Source organism: Camellia sinensis, chromosome 14, assembly GCF_055761805.1.
Source record: "Camellia sinensis isolate YWXY chromosome 14, ASM5576180v1, whole genome shotgun sequence".
In the NCBI taxonomy this organism is placed as follows: Eukaryota; Viridiplantae; Streptophyta; class Magnoliopsida; order Ericales; family Theaceae; genus Camellia; species Camellia sinensis.
In genome coordinates this window covers 26,506,372-26,525,766 of record NC_138974.1, presented here as the reverse complement: position 1 = coordinate 26,525,766, position 19,395 = coordinate 26,506,372, and the positions used below count along the sequence as shown (strand labels likewise).

General features: G+C 43.7%; 2 protein-coding genes across 2 annotated transcripts; one reads left to right on the top strand and one right to left on the bottom strand.

Moving 5' to 3' along the window:
* Positions 1-121: 121 nt before the first annotated feature.
* Positions 122-13,140, bottom strand: LOC114263164 (uncharacterized). The gene is made up of 3 exons (XM_028203662.2): positions 12,555-13,140; positions 10,912-12,253; positions 122-10,828 (listed from the first exon to the last, which is right to left on the bottom strand). The coding sequence occupies exons 2-3, from the start codon at positions 10,972-10,974 to the stop codon at positions 10,436-10,438; spliced, it is 456 nt and encodes a 151-aa protein (XP_028059463.2). The 5' UTR covers positions 10,975-12,253; positions 12,555-13,140; the 3' UTR covers positions 122-10,435.
* Positions 1,534-2,220, top strand: LOC145806859 (uncharacterized). Its single transcript, XM_082904693.1, has one exon. It carries the CDS (start codon positions 1,534-1,536, stop codon positions 2,218-2,220), a length of 687 nt encoding a protein of 228 aa, XP_082760819.1.
* Positions 13,141-19,395: the final 6,255 nt, after the last annotated feature.

Sequence of the window (19,395 nt, the reverse complement as noted above, 5' to 3'; positions counted from 1 at the left end):
ATAACCATTATCATTTTCACTCTTTTACATAGAGAGCGTAAAAAAACAACACTCAATTAGTACACATTAGAGTGTGTAACCATGAAATTCAAATTGCAATTATAGTAGAGAGAGAGAGAGAGAGAGAGAGAGAGAGAGAGAGAGAGGACATAAATGAGCTTTGTTGAAGCAGCACTAGGTGAAGAAGAACTAGAGGACACATATCACCGCCTACTAGACGACATTGTACTCCACATCTTCAACATGCTCTTAGACGCCAAATGTCTCTGCAGATGCTTCCTCGTCTCCAAACGCTTTTCTTCCCTCACCCTTCAAGTTTACGCACTCTTCATGTCAAGCTCCATTTCATCCCATTCCAATTTCTATTCCAATCTCTATCATCTCCTCCACATTCATACTTAGACTTAGAATCTCCAACAAAACAATTTGATCTCCAAATTCTTCAAGTTTTTCATTACCAATTTGGTCCATAAACCCTTCATATTCCTTCACAACCTCATATTCCATTCTTCTTTGCCTTTTCACATTCTTCTCCATACTCAAGCAGATCCTATCTCTGTACATTGAGCTTCCCACCATAGTTAATGATGGTGGTTCTAGTAAGCACTAAATCCTTATATAAATGGGGTATTAAGATTGGGTCCAACCTCGATAGCGTCACGTTCCTCTATGGAACATGAAGGGGGCACAATTATTCAAGCCTATTTGTATGGAACCTAGTTAGGCTAGACGAAGGTCCCCACTTCGAAGTGGGCCCCCTCTCCCACTCTAAGATGGGCCAAGCTAGGGGTTCAATCTTGCCCATTCCCTACTCCGAAGTGGAGAAGGCCATAGGCGTAGCCCTAGCTCCCATTCCCACTTCGAAGTGGGTTGGTCCATAACTTGGGCTCCAAGACACTTACTCCAAGACACTTGAGCTCTAACGAAACAACCAACACCATGTGAGTAAAAGGCGCGTGGTGCTTGCGAATGACGGAACCGCTCAACAGAGTCTTTGCTCTCCTCCAATGAGGATCGACCTAGCATAACAAATAAGTACTAGTTGGCAGAGAGAGAAACTTGATGAGCAAGCTAAGCCTTCTCTATAAAAGGAAACCTTACTTTCCTTTACAAGGGATCGATCTCTTTACACTCTAGAGACACACGTCTTTTCTACCTTTGCTCCACCAAGCCCTTGTACTGACTCAACCGTTGGACGGGTTTCCGACCAACCCTTAGTCCCCCTCACCAGAAGACCAAGCCCCAAGGCTAGTGACCAACGTCATCCATGGAATGACCGACACTAAAAGGGAAAATGCCCTTTGTGACGAGATTTAGAGAGCCACACACCTGCAACAAGTCATGTCAGTAGAATCTTTGCCTAAAAAATCCAAAACGGAAGCAAAACCCTCTTGGTTTGACGTTGTGTTTATCAAGAAGGATTTGCAAGGAATCTAACACCCCCACACCGATGCATTAATCATCACTGTGGGTGTAGCAAACAAGTTTGATGTGAAACGGGTCCTAGTCGACTAAGGAAGCGTCGCTGACATTATGTACTACGACTTTTTAAAGAAACTGGGTCTCAATGAGCAACACCTAACCCTCGCAACCTCTTCTCTGGTCGGCTTCAATGGACAGACCGAGTGGCTGCTCGGCTGGATCACCTTGCCTGTCACAGCAAAATCCAAAGTGGTCTCTGTCGACTTCTTAGTGATAAGCACTCCGTCTCCTTACAATGCAATCCTTGGACGACCTTGGATTTATGCAATGGAGGCAGTGCTATCCACCTATCACCAGATTGTTCGCTTCCCAACACAGTACAGAGTGGAAAAGATCAAAGGCGATCAAGTAGTTGTGAAGCATCGCTTCATCACCCCTATGAAGTCCAAGCAAGCGTGCAAAAAAGTCCAAATGGTCAAAGTACCTAATCAACCCATACTAGAAGATGTTGGTGGAGTACTAATTAAAAAGATGGTAGAGGACCTTGAAATGGTCTTGGTGGATGAAGGGGAGCCAGACAAGTTCTTTTTGCTCGGTGCTTCACTCTTAACTGACGAAAACGAACAATTGGTAGCCCTGCTCCGCAAGAATATTGAAGTGGTTGCCTGTTTCGCTTATGAGACTCCTGGGTTGGACCCCGAGTTTGCATGTCACCAACTCAACGTCCACCCAAGAGCTCGACCCATAGTCCAGAAAAGCAGGCGGTCGTCCACAGAGCATGTTGAAGCAGTAGTCTAAAAGGTGGATAAGCTGCTGGCAGCAGGGATCATACGAGAGGTGCAATACCCAAAATAGTTGTCCAACACCGTCGTAGAGAAAAAGAAAAATGGCAAGTGGAGAGTCTGCATCGACTTCACTAGCCTCAACAAAGTCTGCCCTAAGCACAATTTCTCTTTCTCTCGGATAGATCAATTGGTTAATGCAATGGCCAGACATGAACGGATGAGCTTCCTGGACGCCTGCAGTGGCTACCATCAAATCCCCATGTTTGGCCCTAACCAAGACAAGACACCATTCATTAGTCCAAGGGGCATCTACTGCTACAAGGTGATGCCCTTCGGCCTGAGAATGCCGGTGCAACCTATCAACGGATGATCACCAAAATGTTTAAGGACTAGCTAGGCAAGACCATGGAAGCTTATATGGACGACATGGTGGTCAAGAGTAAATTGGCCGAGCACCATCTGAGAGACTTGGAGGACGTTTTTCAAATCCTAAAGACCAACAAGCTTCACCTGAACGCCTCGAAGTGTGCATTCAGTGTAGGTTCGGGGAAATTCTTGGGATACATGGTGACTAGGCGGGGCATCGAAGCCAACCTTGAGCAGATCAAAGCCCTCCAAGACATTGAAGCGCCTACGAAGGCCAAGGAACTCCAAAAGCTTGCTGACATGGCCGCAACATTGAACCATTTCATTAGTCGGTCCTTCGATCAAATGAGGCCCTTCTTCTAATACCTAAGAAAGAAAGCAAACTTCGAATGGAATGACCAGTGCTCTGAAGCACTTACAGAATTGAAGAAGTATCTTTTCTCCCCTTCCCTTCTGTCTACTCCAATCCCTAACGAAGAGTTCTTTCTCTATTTGGTTGTGTCCAATCACGTTATGAGTGCAGTCTTGTAGAGAAGAGGGAAAGGAACAAAAGCCAGTATACTACATTAGCAAGACCCTCCTGCATGCTGAAACCAGATACTTGCCACTAGAGAAATTGACATATGCCCTATTGATCGCCTCTAGGAAGCTTGCTCACTACTTCCAAGGGCACACCATCATTGTCCTTACCGAGTATCCTCTTAAGTCCGTGTTCAGTTGAGCTGATCTCTCGGGTCGGACAGCAAAGTGGGCTGTAGACTTGGGGGAATTCGACATTAAATTCTAGCCACGAACTGCTATTAAAGCTCAAGTATTAGCGGATTTTGTTGCTGAATTTACACTAAGACTGACCAATCCCTTCAAAGGGAGCTTAGCCTTAGCAAATAGAGTCCACCACACTTATCAGACTTCCACTGAGGCATGGAAACTTTTCATTGGTGATATTTGGTAGCTGTTTGATGATAGATCTTCCAACCAAAAGGGTTCTGGTGTAGGAGTAGTTCTTATTCACCAGAAGGATTTGTTTGGGAGCAAACCATTAGATTTGAATGGAAGGCTTCCAATAACGAGTTAGACTATGAGGCTTTGCTAGTCGGCCTACGTAGCTCTGAACACTTTAATACGGAGGAACTACTCGTTTACAACGATTCACAACTTATGGTGAACCAATTGATTGGAGTATACGAAGCCTGCGATGAGCAGATGACATCATATGTTGAACAAGCCAAACATCTCATCCGCAAGTTTCAAGCTATCAGGGTTGAGAAAATTGGCTGAGATGAAAACATCCATGTCGATGCCTTAGCCTGTCTTGGCTCCTCGGTGGATTCCAGAAATGGTCGCAAGATATGGGTCGAATTTGTTCCTCAACTGACTATCGATTCAACCAGCTTGGTCCTCTGTACTGATCTAGGTCGGAGCTGGATGGACCCACTCCTTGCTTTTCTAAAAAATGGCACCCTTCTAGATGACAATAAAGAAGCACATAAAATGAGGCACCAAACTGTTGGGTCTCACCTTCTGGCAAGCTCTACAAGAAGTCTTACCTCAGCCTATATCTTATTTGTGTTCATCCCAACATCGTGGAAAACTAGTTCTTTGAAATTCATGGGGGGATTTGTGGCAGCCACACTGGAGGTCGGTCCTTGGCATACCGATCCCTTATTCATGGGTACTGGTGGCCACGTATGCAAACAGACGCCTAACAGTATGTTAGAAAATATGACAAGTGCCAAAATTTGCTCCACTCATTCATCAACCAGCCAAATACCTAACTCCCTTTACCAGCCCGTGGCCATTTGCACATTGGGGTCTAGACATCGTTGGACCTTTGGCAAGGGGTGTTGCCAACAAAAGGTTCTTCGTTGCTGCCATCGATTATTTCACTAAGTGGGTGGAGATTGAAGACTTAGCAAACATCAAGGAGGATGATATGAAACGATTCATATGGAGGAGTGTCATTACTTGGTTCGGCATCCCAGGGGTCCTACTCTCTGACAACGGCACCCAATTTGATGGAAAGGTTTTCAGGAAGTTCTGCTCTAACTTAAAAATTGAGTTCAGAAATTCTACTCCAGTCTACCCTCAAGGCAATGGTCAAGCTGAAGCTTCTAACAAGGCGGTCATCAATGGGATAAAGAAGCAGCTAGAAAAGGCCAAAGGTGAATGGGTGAAAGAATTGCCAAACGTTTACTGGGCATACAGAACAACAGCACAACGATTGACAGGGAAGACGCCTTACTCCCTCACCTATGGGATGAAGGCCATCATCCCCTTGGAGGTTGACCTTCCCACTATTTGGTCTGAAATCTTTGAACTAGCAAGCAATGATGAGGCTATCGCCCAAGCTCTTAACCTAGTAGAGGAGCGCAAAGAAGCCGCCCTCATTTGTTTGGCAGCATACTAGTAGCAACTTACTAGAAGTTTCAATAAAAATGTGCTAGCTAGACAATTTCTACCTAGAGATCTGGAGCTAAGGAAGGTCATGGATCATAAGAAGGTCCCTGGTGAAGGGAAGCTCGGCGTTAACTAGGAAGGACCTTACAGAGTTACCTCTTCCTTGGGCAATGGAGCTTACTACTTGATTAACCTAACAGGCAAACCCATTCCTTGTCCTTGGAATGTTGCCAACTTGAAGAAATACTATCAGTGATATAATGACCTACACATCGTTCGAATGTAATCACAATTTTCTAAGTATTAATGACATCAACTTTTCCTTATAAATTGTGTTCTTTTTCATGTGTCGTACATATTTTCGCTCGACAATTGAGCAAGAATGGGTTATGGGTCTTAACCTACGCCCCAGCCCGCAAATTCGACCCTTTGGTCAGAGTAGGGCGCTGTAGACGTCCCCGAACGCCCTGGGAGGATGAGTCTCGTTCTGTTCATATTGGGTTCACTACAGTTCAGGACTTTCAAATTGTTACGGTTCTTAGTCTGAACCAAAGAGTCCAAATCCGGCAAATCGTTTTGAGAAAAATAGATTTTTAGAAAAGAAGTGCCAAACACGGACTGCTTTGCCAGATACAGAGTCGCTACCTAAATATTTTTATGGGGGAATTTAGGAAACCCTGACTCGTTTTCCTAAGGCCACGTGTCCGTCATCACCAAAGTTGCCTCAGCTCGGGAACTTGGGTACGATTGGGGAAGGTCAGCTATGAGCACCCCCGCTCGCCCGATCGAAGATCGGCCTCTACTAACCATGATATCTAGTTTTGAAAACATTATGCGTTCTTATTCCGGTTATTAGCCTAGATTTACTACGTGATGCGCACAGCAAACAAGTATAGACTAAATCGCCTAAATTGGAACAAAAAATTACATGTTTGTTTTGAAAATGGTTTGCTACTCGCAAGTAGGCTAAAATGTAGGTTTTGCCACCCTTAAGTGGGCTTTAGAAAAGATGATTTTGCCACTGTCTAGTGGGCTTAAAACTAACAGTTTTAACGCATTATTCCAATTTAGGTAATTCAACCTCCATCCACAGGCATTCAAGCAGTTATATCACATAAGCAAATAGCCTCATGGTAAGCATGTTGTCATGGCAACACTCACACGCATGCAAGGATGCTAAAGCATAAGAACTTACTGAGTACTCCGAGCCAAAACAGAAACTAGTTAGTAATCATATGCATGATCCTAGTTCATGTTAAGATGGCTAATGCAACACATGCAAGATGCAACTAAGATAGGCTTGGCTAATCTACAATAACATGTGAAATGCTACAACTAACACGTATTCAATTTGGATTTGAAATACAAGTGTAGTTAGCATGATACGCCGAACCCGATGCATGCAAAATGAATGAATGGATGCAAATATGTTATCATACTGTATGCTAATTGAAACATGCCCTAGACTAACCATCGAAAGCTAGCAAATAAAAGGGAAGAAAGACGTAGGGTTGGGAGACATACACACACTCACGCACACTTATTACACAATTGCCCTCACTCGGAGGGTTTGAATAAATATTATACAACCAAATGAATACCGCTAAATTAATTATTACAGAATTCCTAACTAATTAACAAATTAAATGCAAAAGGAAGGTGGCCGCAGCCCTGCCACAGAATGTGTGAATGATGCATGCTTGACTCGTCTCGCCCGGAAACTCGCTGCTATAGCACTGCTGCCTCTGTTTTCACTGCCTTACTTCCCTGAAAATTCTGAAAATCTCCAGACCCCTTTTGAATCATCCTCTAAGTGCTCTGGGATGTCACCGGCTAGAATTAAAGCTCACCGGCCATGGTAATGGGATTATCGGCCAACTGTTGTACCACCGGTCAGCCACTGATGGTCGGTCGGCACTGTAGGTGGCCGACCGGCCATTACTTCCTGTAGAATCCTGCAGTTGACAGCAGCAGAGGGCAAGTAGTGTATGGCATGGAGTTTTCAAGCAAATGTGAGCATGGCCACACTCCCTATCATGCAATGGACTCAAGGGAGCGTGGCCTTCAACCCTCGGGCCATCAATTACGCAATTCGATGCATGATGGCCTAAGAAACCAAGTTAGCAACTTAATGTAAATGCATGCAACAAACAAATGAATACTAACACCCTATCATGTTGAGATCAAGGGCATCGGCGACCGAGGATTGAGACGTGTTTCGTCACTTTAAGTACGAACACTCTTCAATTCTCATGCTTGGTTTGACACCCCAAACCAAGCAAAATGTAATGCAAGTATGCAATGTACCTCACATATGCAACATGGGTCAAATAGGCAACATGAAGCTGAATAAGCAAGGCATGCCAAATGTAATGCAAACTAAACATACCAATGTGTAATGTACTAAAGCATGCAACATGCAATGTAGTAAACATGGACAAATGTGCAATGAGACTAGCATGTGGCAATACATAATGAGCCAAATATGCAACAAACATATGGCAAACGTATAATGGTGGACTTAAACCATAAAGGACAGACCTCAGCCTTGCCATAAACAGTGGCCAAAAGTGCCAAAAATGGAGGACAAGCGCTCATGCAAGCATGCACACCAATGAGCCAAAAACCCGAGCATGGAAGGCTACTTTCAAGAACATTCAAAGGTGGTAAGCATGGACATTAAACACTCAGGTTAACTTCTAAAAAAAAATGTGAATGATGATGCCAAATCATGCTAGGGAATAGATGCAAAATGAAAGGCATTCAAGGCCACAAATGGGAGCACTACTCAACACCCACCCCAAGCAAGCATGGCATGAGCTATACAACCAAAAATAGAGTTTTAATGCACCAAAATAAGTCCCCGAACCCTCTAATATGGCAGCTAAGAGACACAAAACAAAAGGCATGCACAAAAGACCATTCATGGAGTATAGGATCATGTCTCTCCAAAGCATTGAAAGGATAACAAAATGCAAACATGCAAGCATAAAACGTGGACTGAAATGGCATGGCAAATGGTTCCAAATCACTGAAAATAGACCAAATGAGGCATGCTTATGGCTTACACACTCAAGGCTCGCAAGCCAAAACACATAGAAACTATACCAAACATGGCAAACATGGTCGAATCAGCACCCAACAGTCCTTGAGCATGGCAAAATAATGCTAAAACCTTCATGAAGTTAAGCTGGAACATGCAAGCATCATGGCTTAAGTGCAAGGCACATTTCTAGGCAAAATGGGGGAATGTAAGGCAAGTACGATATGAATGCAAAGGGCCATAAATCCGACCAAAGACAGAGGCAACATATGACCAAATAACGTCCAAGAACCTCTGAAATGGGGCCAAAAACATCCAAGCACATATGCTACCCTTATGAGTCAAAAACATGGACAAATGGGACACAAAGGGGAGAGGGGTGTCCCTCCCCTATGCAAGACTTCAAACCCCCTTCTTCACCACTGAAAATCCACTGGATTTCAGTGGTGAGAAGGCCAATACACCAAAGTAACCAAAGCTTAACAATGGAGGCACAAAAAGGGCTAAACAAGGCCCTAGAGGGGGAGGTCGACCCCCAACACCAAAACAACCTTAATGAAGTATCTTAAGTATGCAAATACAAGACTTTTTTCAGTTATACACAAAGTCTAAATCAGTAAGCAAGATAGGTTAAAGACTAGTGCAAGATTGGGGAATCTAAAGCAAAAGTGTTACCCTTGAAGAACACCTCAAGAACAGCAAGCTCAGGCCCTTTCTTCTGATCAAAACCACCCCAAAACCTCAAGAACAAACTCTCAAAGCCTCCAAAGTCGAAGTATGGTGTAATAGTAGGTGACTTAGTGCAAAACTAAGGTCAAAACACACTTTTAGTGTCTCTAACACACACAAAAGGGGTGAGAGAGGAAGATGTAGAGAGAGAAGGTGATATATATCAGAATATATATGTAAGCTCTGGTTTTTTGCTCAACCCTTTACAAAGGTCTCCTTATATAGACAATGGAAAAGGCTAAGCTTCCAAGGGAAGCCAACAAAGGGGTCAAGGCTTCCTAAAGAAGCCAAGCCAAAGGGGCCAAGGCTTCCTTAGGAAGCTGGGACAGGTGTCCAAGCTTCTTGAGGAAGCTAAGACAAAGGTCCAAGCTTTCTCAAGAAGCTAGACCAAAAAGGTGCAAAAGGAGCAAAACAGCCACACTCGTGCATGGAGAGGAGGGTCCGTGCATTCCAGCTGGCACAGCTGGCTTGCACCATGCCTTAAAAAGGCAAAAATGTGGCACTGGCCAGAAAAGGAGGCCATCGACCAAACAGATAGTCGGCCGACCACACTAAGTGCCGACCGGCCAATTGTATATTTCACCAATGGCCGGTAGCCTCAAAACACAACCGGTGGCCTCAAGCCATGGCCGGTGGGTATCAGGAGTAGCTAGCAAGCTACTCTCTACCCTCAGGTGCAAAAACAAACAAGTCCTTGGGGTAAAACCAAGCACAGAACAAGCAAGTCGAGAGATCTTGAGGCAAGGCATGTAGCCAAGACCTTCGGGAACTCAAAACAAACACGAACATGGATGATCACCGAGTGTTCAAGCGGTGACGTCCAAGTCTTGAGGACGGTCAAAAATGGGATGTCTACAGGCGCCAAGTGATATAGCTTGGTGGAATTTATGCCAAGTATTGTTACTTGAAAGCATGGTCCGTGGTACCAACTCGCGCTCAATGAAGAGCCGAGTTACACTCTACGATGAGTTAAGCTTGACCGAATCAAGTAAAGATCGAGCAACAAAATGCTTGGCCTAATCCAACTAGACATTTCTAAGGCACAAAGCCTGGTCTGACCAATCAGACGGTCCACTCGACCATGGAACCTTTGCTCGCCCGAAGGGCATGGAAAGTTCTTTCCTCAAAATTTTTTTAAGCCATAAAGCCTAGCCTTCCTGATCAGATGGCCTCCTTCTCTACGGAGCCTCTGCTCGGCTAGGGTCCATGAAAAGTTCTTTCTTCTAATTTTTCTAAGGCATGAAGCCTAGTCTAACTGAACAGGTGGCCTCCTTCTCTACAGAGCCCCTGCTCGGTCGGGGGCAAGCATAACACATACAAGCAAAATTGAAGATTGAAGTTCAAGACTTACAAAAATTCAACAAAGCATTGCATTACTATAAAGCGTCCATTACAAAAAAGGGGAGCTCGGTCTTACAAAATGAAGATGTTTAACTAGCCGAACTCCAACACTTGCAGAAATAAAGTGACAAAATGCAAAAAAAAAGAAGTAAAGGACTACTAATTCTCATCACAAGGCTTCTCTTGCTCATTTAGAAATAGGGCTAGGCAGATGAAGGAAGGAAACAGAAAGGGTGGCCTTCGAAGTCTCAGCCACTGATGTCTCCTTTGCTTTAGCAGTCTTAGATAGAACGGGGACGTCCTTGAAGAGGGCAGAAGTCTCCTCAGTTCCAAAAGCACGAAAGGCCTCCGTTCAACCCTTGGCAAATAAGCCATTCCTCAGCTCTAGCACTTGTTGAGCATAATCTGCCTTAGCTTCGTCCCAACCCTTCTGGTTGGCCTCTTCAATAAGCTTAGCTTGGTTGGCCTTCATTGCCTCCAGCTCGGCCTCCACTTCAGCCTTTCTTTGTTTAACCTCTTTTTTGGCAGCTAGAGCCACTATAGCAGTTTTCTTAGCCTCCAACAACGCCTTCTCCCTAGCAATGGCCGATGCCTTAGTAGTGGCAGCCTCATCTTCGGCCCTTATCTGATCGGCTTTGGCTGACTTTAGAGTAAGGTCGGTGTTAGCTAGCACCTTCGTAGTTCGGTCCAAGTCTGTTATTTTCTCCAGGCGACGCTGCTCCAGAACATGAAGCCGCTGGGCCAACTGTCAAGGACCAAGATAAAACACTTAGAGAAGTTTATTGAAAGAGGAAAGGAAAGTAATCAAATCAAGAAAAGAACACTTACAATGGTCACTATTTGACTAGATCCCTTGATTAGAGATTCAGAATCCACATTACACTCAACCATGTCCAGGGGTAGAAGTAATTCCTTGGACAGATTGAACAACAACTCACGAGAAGCTGTCGCACTGTCAGCTACAGTAATAAGCCGACTTTTATACTCCAAAGGCGGCAGCCACTCCTCAGCCAAAGTCTGCTCTTTAGAGCCCTCAACAACATCCTTTTCTTTACTCCTATTTCTCTTGAAACCCTCTATGCTTCAGTATGGGTGGTAGTAGGTGAAATAGGAGAAGAAACTTCCTTGGAAGTCTGTACGGATTGTTTTGGAACCAAGACTCTTTGTTCGACCTACCGAACGGTCATAGTAGCCACTTTAGGAACAGGGTCTGTACCATAAGCAAGAGCTATAAGGTCAAGCTTTCGGCGAGTCATGTCTTCTTGGTCGTCAAAAAGAGGGCCCTCACTCGTAATTTCACTTGATGACTGAACAACGGCAGAAGTAGAAGCACCGGTGTTGTCACAAGCTTGTTGCTCAGATGACCTCTCTGGGGGGACTTGCTAAAGTAGTCAATCACATGAACCCTCCTCTCTTTAAGCTTATGCTTGTAAGTGGCCACATAACCAAGTAGTTTTGTCATAGCTCAGTCAGGGTACGTGAAGGCGGTCTCAAGGCCAGATGCTCCTTATTCACTCATGTTTTCAGTTGAGAAGCACCTATCTAAGATCATTTGGGGTACATTAGACTGAACTCTAAGGTAGTAGGTGCCACTCAGGTGATGGGAGAAGTTGTAACAATGGAGTATGTCCCACACCCCTAAGCTAAGGCCAAACAATCTGTTAAGGGCTATGAAGCCACCTATAATCCTAAAAGTATTCATAGATATTTCCATGGGGTGGAGTTTGAAGTAATGAAAAAACTTGAGCCACAAAGGGTCCAAGGGAAACCAAAATCCCCTTTCTACGATGGCTCCTACAAGGAAAGGCACAGTGTCATCGGTCGGTGACCGAGGTGTGTTTAACCCCCCTAACACCAGTGTAATGTCTTCGGGAATATGGTACTTCTCGCGGAAGAGGACTAGTTTGGATGGTGTGCTCACTAGACTCCTAAACTTACCCATTTGACATAATCAAGGGTTCGAAACAAGGGAATGACCAACCAAACAACATGGGGCACGTCCAACAGAAAATTACCACAAGAAACCAAGGAGCAAAAGGAAGGAAGGAATTAAGATGTTATGTAAAACAAATTTGGTGAACTTACAATACCAAACTAGTGCCACCAACTACGAAACAATGACATCCACCAAGCAACGATTGACTGCAAAACCCACAATAGCAACACCGACCTACTAGCAAAGAGAGTTATTGAAGTAGCATCAGAATCACATTTGTCTAAATCAAGGTTCGTACCAAGAAATGAGAATTTGCCAGTAGGTGAAGAAGGTCTTTAGCCATTTTGAAAAAATAATAAGCACTAGCAGATTTATAGGAGCGAGTATCAAATCAATTGAAGATGGAGGAGCAAACCCACTATGGAGACATATAAAACATATATATATATATATATATATATATATATGTTTAGACAACCAAAGGGGGTTCACTATCTCACGAATAAAAAATAGAAATATGGCTACAGAGACTTACCAACATGGAAGAGAGCATAACCCCTGAAATCGACTAGAATCTCACCGGAGTCAGAAAACAAAGTTAGAACAACGACTCCTCAGTTAAGATGTTGGCAGCGAAGCACCAGGAATGGGTACGACCTCAGTCGCCGAATGTAAGGTGCCAAAAGTAATGATGGAGCTTGAAATATGAGACCCTGAAATACCAATCGAGGTGGAGTTCCCGATCGAAAAAAACTCACATGATAGCGGCGACGGCAACGAGCCAAGCTTGCCACAAATAGTGAGAAGCCAACGATAACTAACCAAATCGGCTGACAGCAAAGTTGGAGAAGATGGGTCTTCAAAACTTGCTCCGATAAAAATGGAGTTGCTGGAGTGAGAAGCTGAAAATCAAATGACTGAGAGAAGAAGAAGAGTTGCTGGGTCAACAAAATTTGAAGTTTTGGTGAGAGAAAGTGTAAAAACAACCAGTACAGGGGCCAACCCAAGACAACCACGTGTTTGTTTGGCAGAAGACAGTACATATAGGGTTAGAGCCGAGTTACACTGTGAATCTGTGAAAGACTGAGCTCCTGCAATTTTCAAATTGAAAGAAAGGCAGACCAAGAAACGACACAAGCATTATACCTTGTCAAATGATCCAAACAACTTATTTAAGTGGGCCGAACAAGAATATATTTCAGAGGAGTTAAAAACCCAATAGTGGGACCGAGCCAAAAAGAAAAAAAAGGCAGTCGAAAGTCAAGAGTAATGGGCCCAACTGTAGTTAGTTTTTCATGCTCTTTAGAGGGGTTTATTCTCCTTGGATGCGATTGCCTTACAATTTGGACTCCCGTGGTTCTGAATCTGGTTTCACAAGTGCAATGTGAAATAGAAAAATGAATGAGAGTCCAAATCAGATAATTCCTAGAAAATCCATTAATTATCAGAGACGCCAAAAATGGACTGCATTGCTAGATTTCAGAGTCGTCACCTAAATATTTTTGAGAAATTTAGGAAACCTGTGACTCATGTCAAAGGCCACTTATCCATCATAACCAAAGTGTCTTGGTTCGAGAACTTAGGCACGAGAGGGGAAGGTCATGAATTGAGCACCCCACTCACCCGATCAAAGATCGGCCTCTTCTAAATCATGATATGAATTTTATGGACATTATATGCTCATGTTCTGATTATTAATATACTAACATTACTATGTGAAGAAAACAAGTATAGACCACATCACTTACTTTGGATTGCTTTGATTTCTTGCTTTTTTGAAAAGAGTTTTGAATATGTGCTACTCAAAGGAAAAGCAAGCTCATATGTACGATAATCAAAGTCATTCCAATCTAAGCAAAATAGCCTCCATCCATAGGCATTCATAGAGATATTTCAAGTAAGCGAGTAGCCTCATGGTAGTATACTTGACATGTCAACACAAACACATATATGATATGCTAAAGCAAAAATGCTCACCTAGTACTCAAACGAGGCAAGCCGAAGAAAAGAAGATAGTTAGAAAAATGCATGACCCTAAAGAAATTCGCATGACTAATGCAACACATTCAAAATGCAACTAATAAATTCAGCTACGAATATGACATATGAAGCAACTCAAAGCATGGGGTAGCGCACATAATCATTTAAGAATTGATAAGAGCATTATGTATGATGAGCCGAATTTTAATGTATGCAAAAATGGATGTAAAACATGGGAATGATAAAGGAAAACATGATGCTTTGTAAAACCACGACAAGCATGTAAATAAAAAGGGATAAAGAAATAGGGGTTAGAAGACATATATCAAGTGTTACAAAGTTGCCCTTGCACAAGAGGGTTCGAATATCCTAATTAACTAATTATTATAAACCCAAATGAATGAACTAATTATCTAATTACTAACTAATTATTACAAAATACGAATCTCTAAAGTGACTAATCTAAGGAATTGAATGAGTGGCGAGGAATCACGTGCGCACAAACAAGAACATCCTTCGGAAACCTCTCTGCTTGCTGCTAGAAATTGCCCTGTTCCCAGTCAGAAAGCAGTTCTGTTTTGGCCTCAAGATTTGTTCTATTTTGCTGAAAAACCACCATTGCCGTACAAAAGAGATGGAATATTCAATGGATACAAAACTAAAGCAAATTAAGAAGAAGTATGCAAAGCGATGGCCGAAACCTACTATATCTCATAGAAAATAAGAGGAAGTGAGTACTCAAATTTGGAGAGAAGAGGTTAGCCATGTTTGAAAGAGAAGTTTATTAACAAAAGATTACATCATTGAGGGAAACAATTAGAGATTCTTCTTCCTACTTGTGGGAGCCGAATATGAGTACATGCAGGAAAGCCGAAGACCTCTGAAGAAAATCAGGATATATATTATATTCGGCTCCGTCCTGGACGATCCTGAAGCCGAATAGATTAATCGGCTATAGAACTAGTTGAACAAAAAGCCAAGTGGAAATCGACATACGACAGAAGGGGCCGAATGAGCAATCATGTGATGGATTAAGAGTGGGCCCGGCCCTAGGGCTCAAAAGCAAATATAAATAGAGGAACATCAACCAAAGAAAAATATGTGAGAACAGACCTAAGAAACTTAAGACACAAGCAACAACAGACATATACTAACTTGTTCATCGGAGTGCTAATTTCGGCACCCCCGACCGGAGTGTTAATCCCCTTTTTCAGGTGGCAATCAGAGTATCAGGAATGTCCTTTAGGATCCAAGAGTATTTCCAAACCTACTTCTCCACAATTGGCGTCGTCCGTGGAAATACTCAAGCATATTCATGGCGAGCGTCACAGAAGATCCTCCGATAGTCGCTAACGAAACTACACAAAGAGATGACCTCACTCCAAGAAACATGTTGGGACCGGAGAATATCGCCGCGCGACGTGCCTTGAACTTTGATTCAGTAGCTCAGACCTCACCCTCAACTTCAATGCAAGAGACAATGCAGAAGATTATGGATCAAGCAAAGAAAAATGAACAGCGGCTGGAGAACATGATGGCTGAGAATGAGCACCTGCACCAAGATTTGGTCTTGGAGGTGGCGAAATCCCAACAAGCCACATGCCAAAACCGAGTTCGACCTTTAGGAAAGAAGGATGGTCGACGACGTCGACTTCAGAAACGCAATAATGATAGTGATTCAGACTCACCATCTCTGGAGCCCAGAAAGAAAGGATGCGTTGATGTATCCAGCTCATCTGAAGGAAGTCCATATGTACGGCATAAACGAGGGAGAAACGATGATTCGGGTGAGGAAGATAAACATGACCCTTTCATGCGACGAATTGCAAGGGCTGTGCTACCCAAAAAGTTCAAGGCACCGTTGTTCATCCTTTACGACGGAAAATTGGACCCCACTGATCACATTCATCATTACAAGCAAGTGATGACGCTCCATGCTGACAGCGAAGCCCTCATGTGTCGAATATTTCCAAGTAGTTTGGGACCACTGGCCGTGAGGTGGTACTATAAATTGGAGCCGGTATCGATTAAGAGTTTTCACCAACTCCAAAAGTTATTCAGGCTGAGATTCATCACTAATGAGGGTCAGCCGAAGCAAGCCGATTCTCTCTAGGCCATGCAAATTAAATCGGAAGAAACTCTTCGCAAATACTCGGCCCGCTATTGGGAGTGCTTTAATCTGGTAGATGATACTTGCAATGACTCCATGGCCATCACCGCCTTTAAGATGGGATTGTATGCTGATAGCCCCCTTCACAGTTCATTAACCAGGCGGCCCCCAAAAACCGTCTGGGCATTAATGAAGAAGGTCGAAGAGTACTACAAAGTGGAAGACGATGCCCTGCGGATCAAAGTCGGACGTAAAGCCGTTAAGACAACCACGTCAGGAATTGTTCAGTCGATTAGCGCCGTGCCATCAAGAAGCCCCGAGCGGCGGAATCAACCTAAACGAGACAAAATGCGTGACTCGCGCCGATCAAACGACCAATGTTCACTTTGAGCTAATGAACAGTATCAAGTGGATAATAGGTGCACAAGGCGCTCAGGCAAGAAAGACACGGAGCTAACAGAGCCGATCAATAAGATTTTATTGAACGTACAACACCTTTCGTTCTTCAAGTGGCCGCCCAAGATGATGTGACCTCCCGATGCAAGAAGACAAGATAAACGGTGTGAGTATCATAAAGACCACGGTCATGACACCGATAGTTGTTATGCATTAAAAGATCACCTGGAAGTATTGGTGCAAGACAGCCGTCTTACGCAACACGTCTGAAAGAACAATTCAACAAATACAGTAGCCTTACGGCCGGAGTCACCTCCTCTTGGTGTAATTCATATGATATACAGCTTGCCAGAGTCATCCGAGGTGCATACAATCCAGTTATAGTTTAGCCCTCATAGCCCAATGACGCCAGCGAAACGGCCCCATGACACTGGAAGGATTAGTTTTGATGATAGTGATTTAGTTGGAGTAACCCTCCCCCACACTGATCCCCTCGTCATCGAGCTACGCATAAACAAATTTGCCATTGAGTGTGTTCTCATTGACCAGGGCAGCATTTCAAAAATAATGTATTACAAAACTTTCGTCAAACTTGGCTTTACCGACTCAGACTTGTCTCCGGCTGATTACCTCGTTATTCGGCTTCAATGCTAACCTGGAGTATCCTCTGGGCAAAATCACACTACATGTGAGGGCCGGCACCAGATCAGTAGACGTAGAATTTGTAGTAGTCAAGCTTCCTTCGCCATATAATCTCATCATGGGCAGAACTTACATACGATGCAAACCGGGCCAAGCACCTACCACCAACTACTTCATTTTCCAACTGAATACGGTATCGAACAAATTCGCGGCTCTCAGAAATCGGCGTAGGCATGCTATCTTCTAGCTGCATAGAGACCAAGGGAGCTGGAAGTGCATTTAATTGAGGTATCGGATAGGGAGAGCCTCGATGGCATTAGGAGGATCCCAAGTGAAAAGGCAACCGAAGCCCTGTATCGGGTCGAAATTGACGGAAGTCTTGACAAGTTCTTCATGATTGGCACTTCCTTGGATAAAGTTGAAAGGCAAGCATTGGTATCCTTCTTACTCGGCAATATTGATGTATTTCCATGGTCCCAATACGAGATGCTAGGAGTGGATCCATTAGTGGCCTAACATCGCTTAAACGTTGATCCGAAATGTAAGCCAATTATTTAGAGAAGTCGGCGATCAGCCGCGGAGCATACTTCGGCCGTTGTTGAAGAAATAGATCGGTTACTTGACGCTGGGGCAGTTCGCGAAGTAACCTATCCTACATGGTTGTCCAATACTGTGGTCGTAAAGAAAAAGAATGGCTCTTGGCGTGTTAGTGTGGATTTCACGGACTTAAACAAAGCTTATCCCAATGACTGTTTTCCCTTCCCCAGAATAGACCAACTCGTAGATGCAATGGCACATCATCAACGCATGAGCTTCCTGGATGCCTACAGGGGCTATCATCAAATTTTCATGCATCCGGAGGATCAAGAAAAAACCGCATTCCTCACCCCAAGAGGAACCTATTGCTGCAAGGTCATGCCTTTTGGGCTGAATAATGCGGGGGCAACTTATCAAAGACTAGTGACTGCCATGTTCAAGGAACAACTCGGCCGTACCATAGAAGTATACATCGACGATATGGTGGTCAAATCTAAGGGAAAGCACTCCCATCTAGTCGATTTGTCAGAGACATTCGGCATCCTTTGAAAGTACAAGACGAGATTGAACGCTTCTAAGTGTGCATTCGGCATCGGATACGGCAAAATCCTTGGCTACATCGTTAACCACCACGGAATCGAAGCCAATTCGAGGCAAATCATGAAAATTCTAGAGCTTGGATCCCCTCGGTTAGTCAAAGAGGTTCAGAAGCTAATGGGAATGGCCGCCGTGCTCAATAGGTTTATCAGCCGTTCCACAGATCATTGCCGATAATTCTTTCACACACTTCGGCAAGGCAGAGCATTTGATTGGACCCCCGAGTACCAGGCCGCTTTGGACGGCTTGAAGTCTTATCTCCGATCAGTACCACCCTTGGCAGATTTGTTAATCTAATCGGCTAAATTTTAAGGCCTTGCGCCGATAAGTTCATATGCCCCAGCCACTCCATGAACCGCCGATATTCGGCGCTCTAGTTTATTCATTAGCTAGGGCAAGGGCAAATTCGTTAATCTAATCGACTAAATTTCAAGGCCTTGAGCTGATAAGTTCATGTACCCCAGCCACTCCATGAGCCACCGGCATTCGGCGCTCCAGTTCATTCATTCGCTAGGGCAAGTGTAGATTCGTTAATCTAATCTGCTAAATTTCAAGGCCTTGCGCTGATAAGTTCATGTGCCCCAGCCACTCCATGAACCGTCGTGGAATTTGGCGCTCCAGTTCATTCATTAGCTAGGGTAAGGACAAGGGCAAATTCGTTAATCTAATTGGCTAAATTTCAAGGCCTTGCGCCGATAAGTTCATGTGCCATAGCCATCCCATGAACCGCTGGTATTCGGCCAGTTCATTCATTAACTGGGCAAGGGCAGATTCGTTAATTTATTCGGCTAAATTGCAAAGCTACACAGTTATTTTCTCAGATGTTTAATTTACTCATCTCATGATCTTACATCTTACTAGATTGTTAACTAGCACATGCAGCAGACAAAAAAGCATAGAAAATTTTCATTAATAAATTGAGTACAGATAGTAGTCATTTTACACATGAATATTACCTTACAGTTAACTTCCAACCGAAGTAAATAAACAAAAATCTACTAACAAAAATCTACAAAAACTATGCATCGAAGATGCTTGACAAAAATCAAAATATCACCCTAGTCAATCTTCAGGGTTAGACTCCAGTGGCTCAACGTCCACCTGCTCGTATGGA

Excerpts from the sequence above, each read along its gene's own strand:
- LOC114263164 (XM_028203662.2), bottom strand. The coding sequence starts at position 10,974 with ATGGTTGAGTGTAATGTGGATTCTGAATCTCTAATCAAGGGATCTAGT. Across the intron at positions 10,829-10,911 it reads CTAGTCAAATAGTGACCATT|TTGGCCCAGCGGCTTCATGT; the intron begins GTAAGTGTTCTT and ends GGTCCTTGACAG.
- LOC145806859 (XM_082904693.1), top strand. The coding sequence starts at position 1,534 with ATGTACTACGACTTTTTAAAGAAACTGGGTCTCAATGAGCAACACCTA.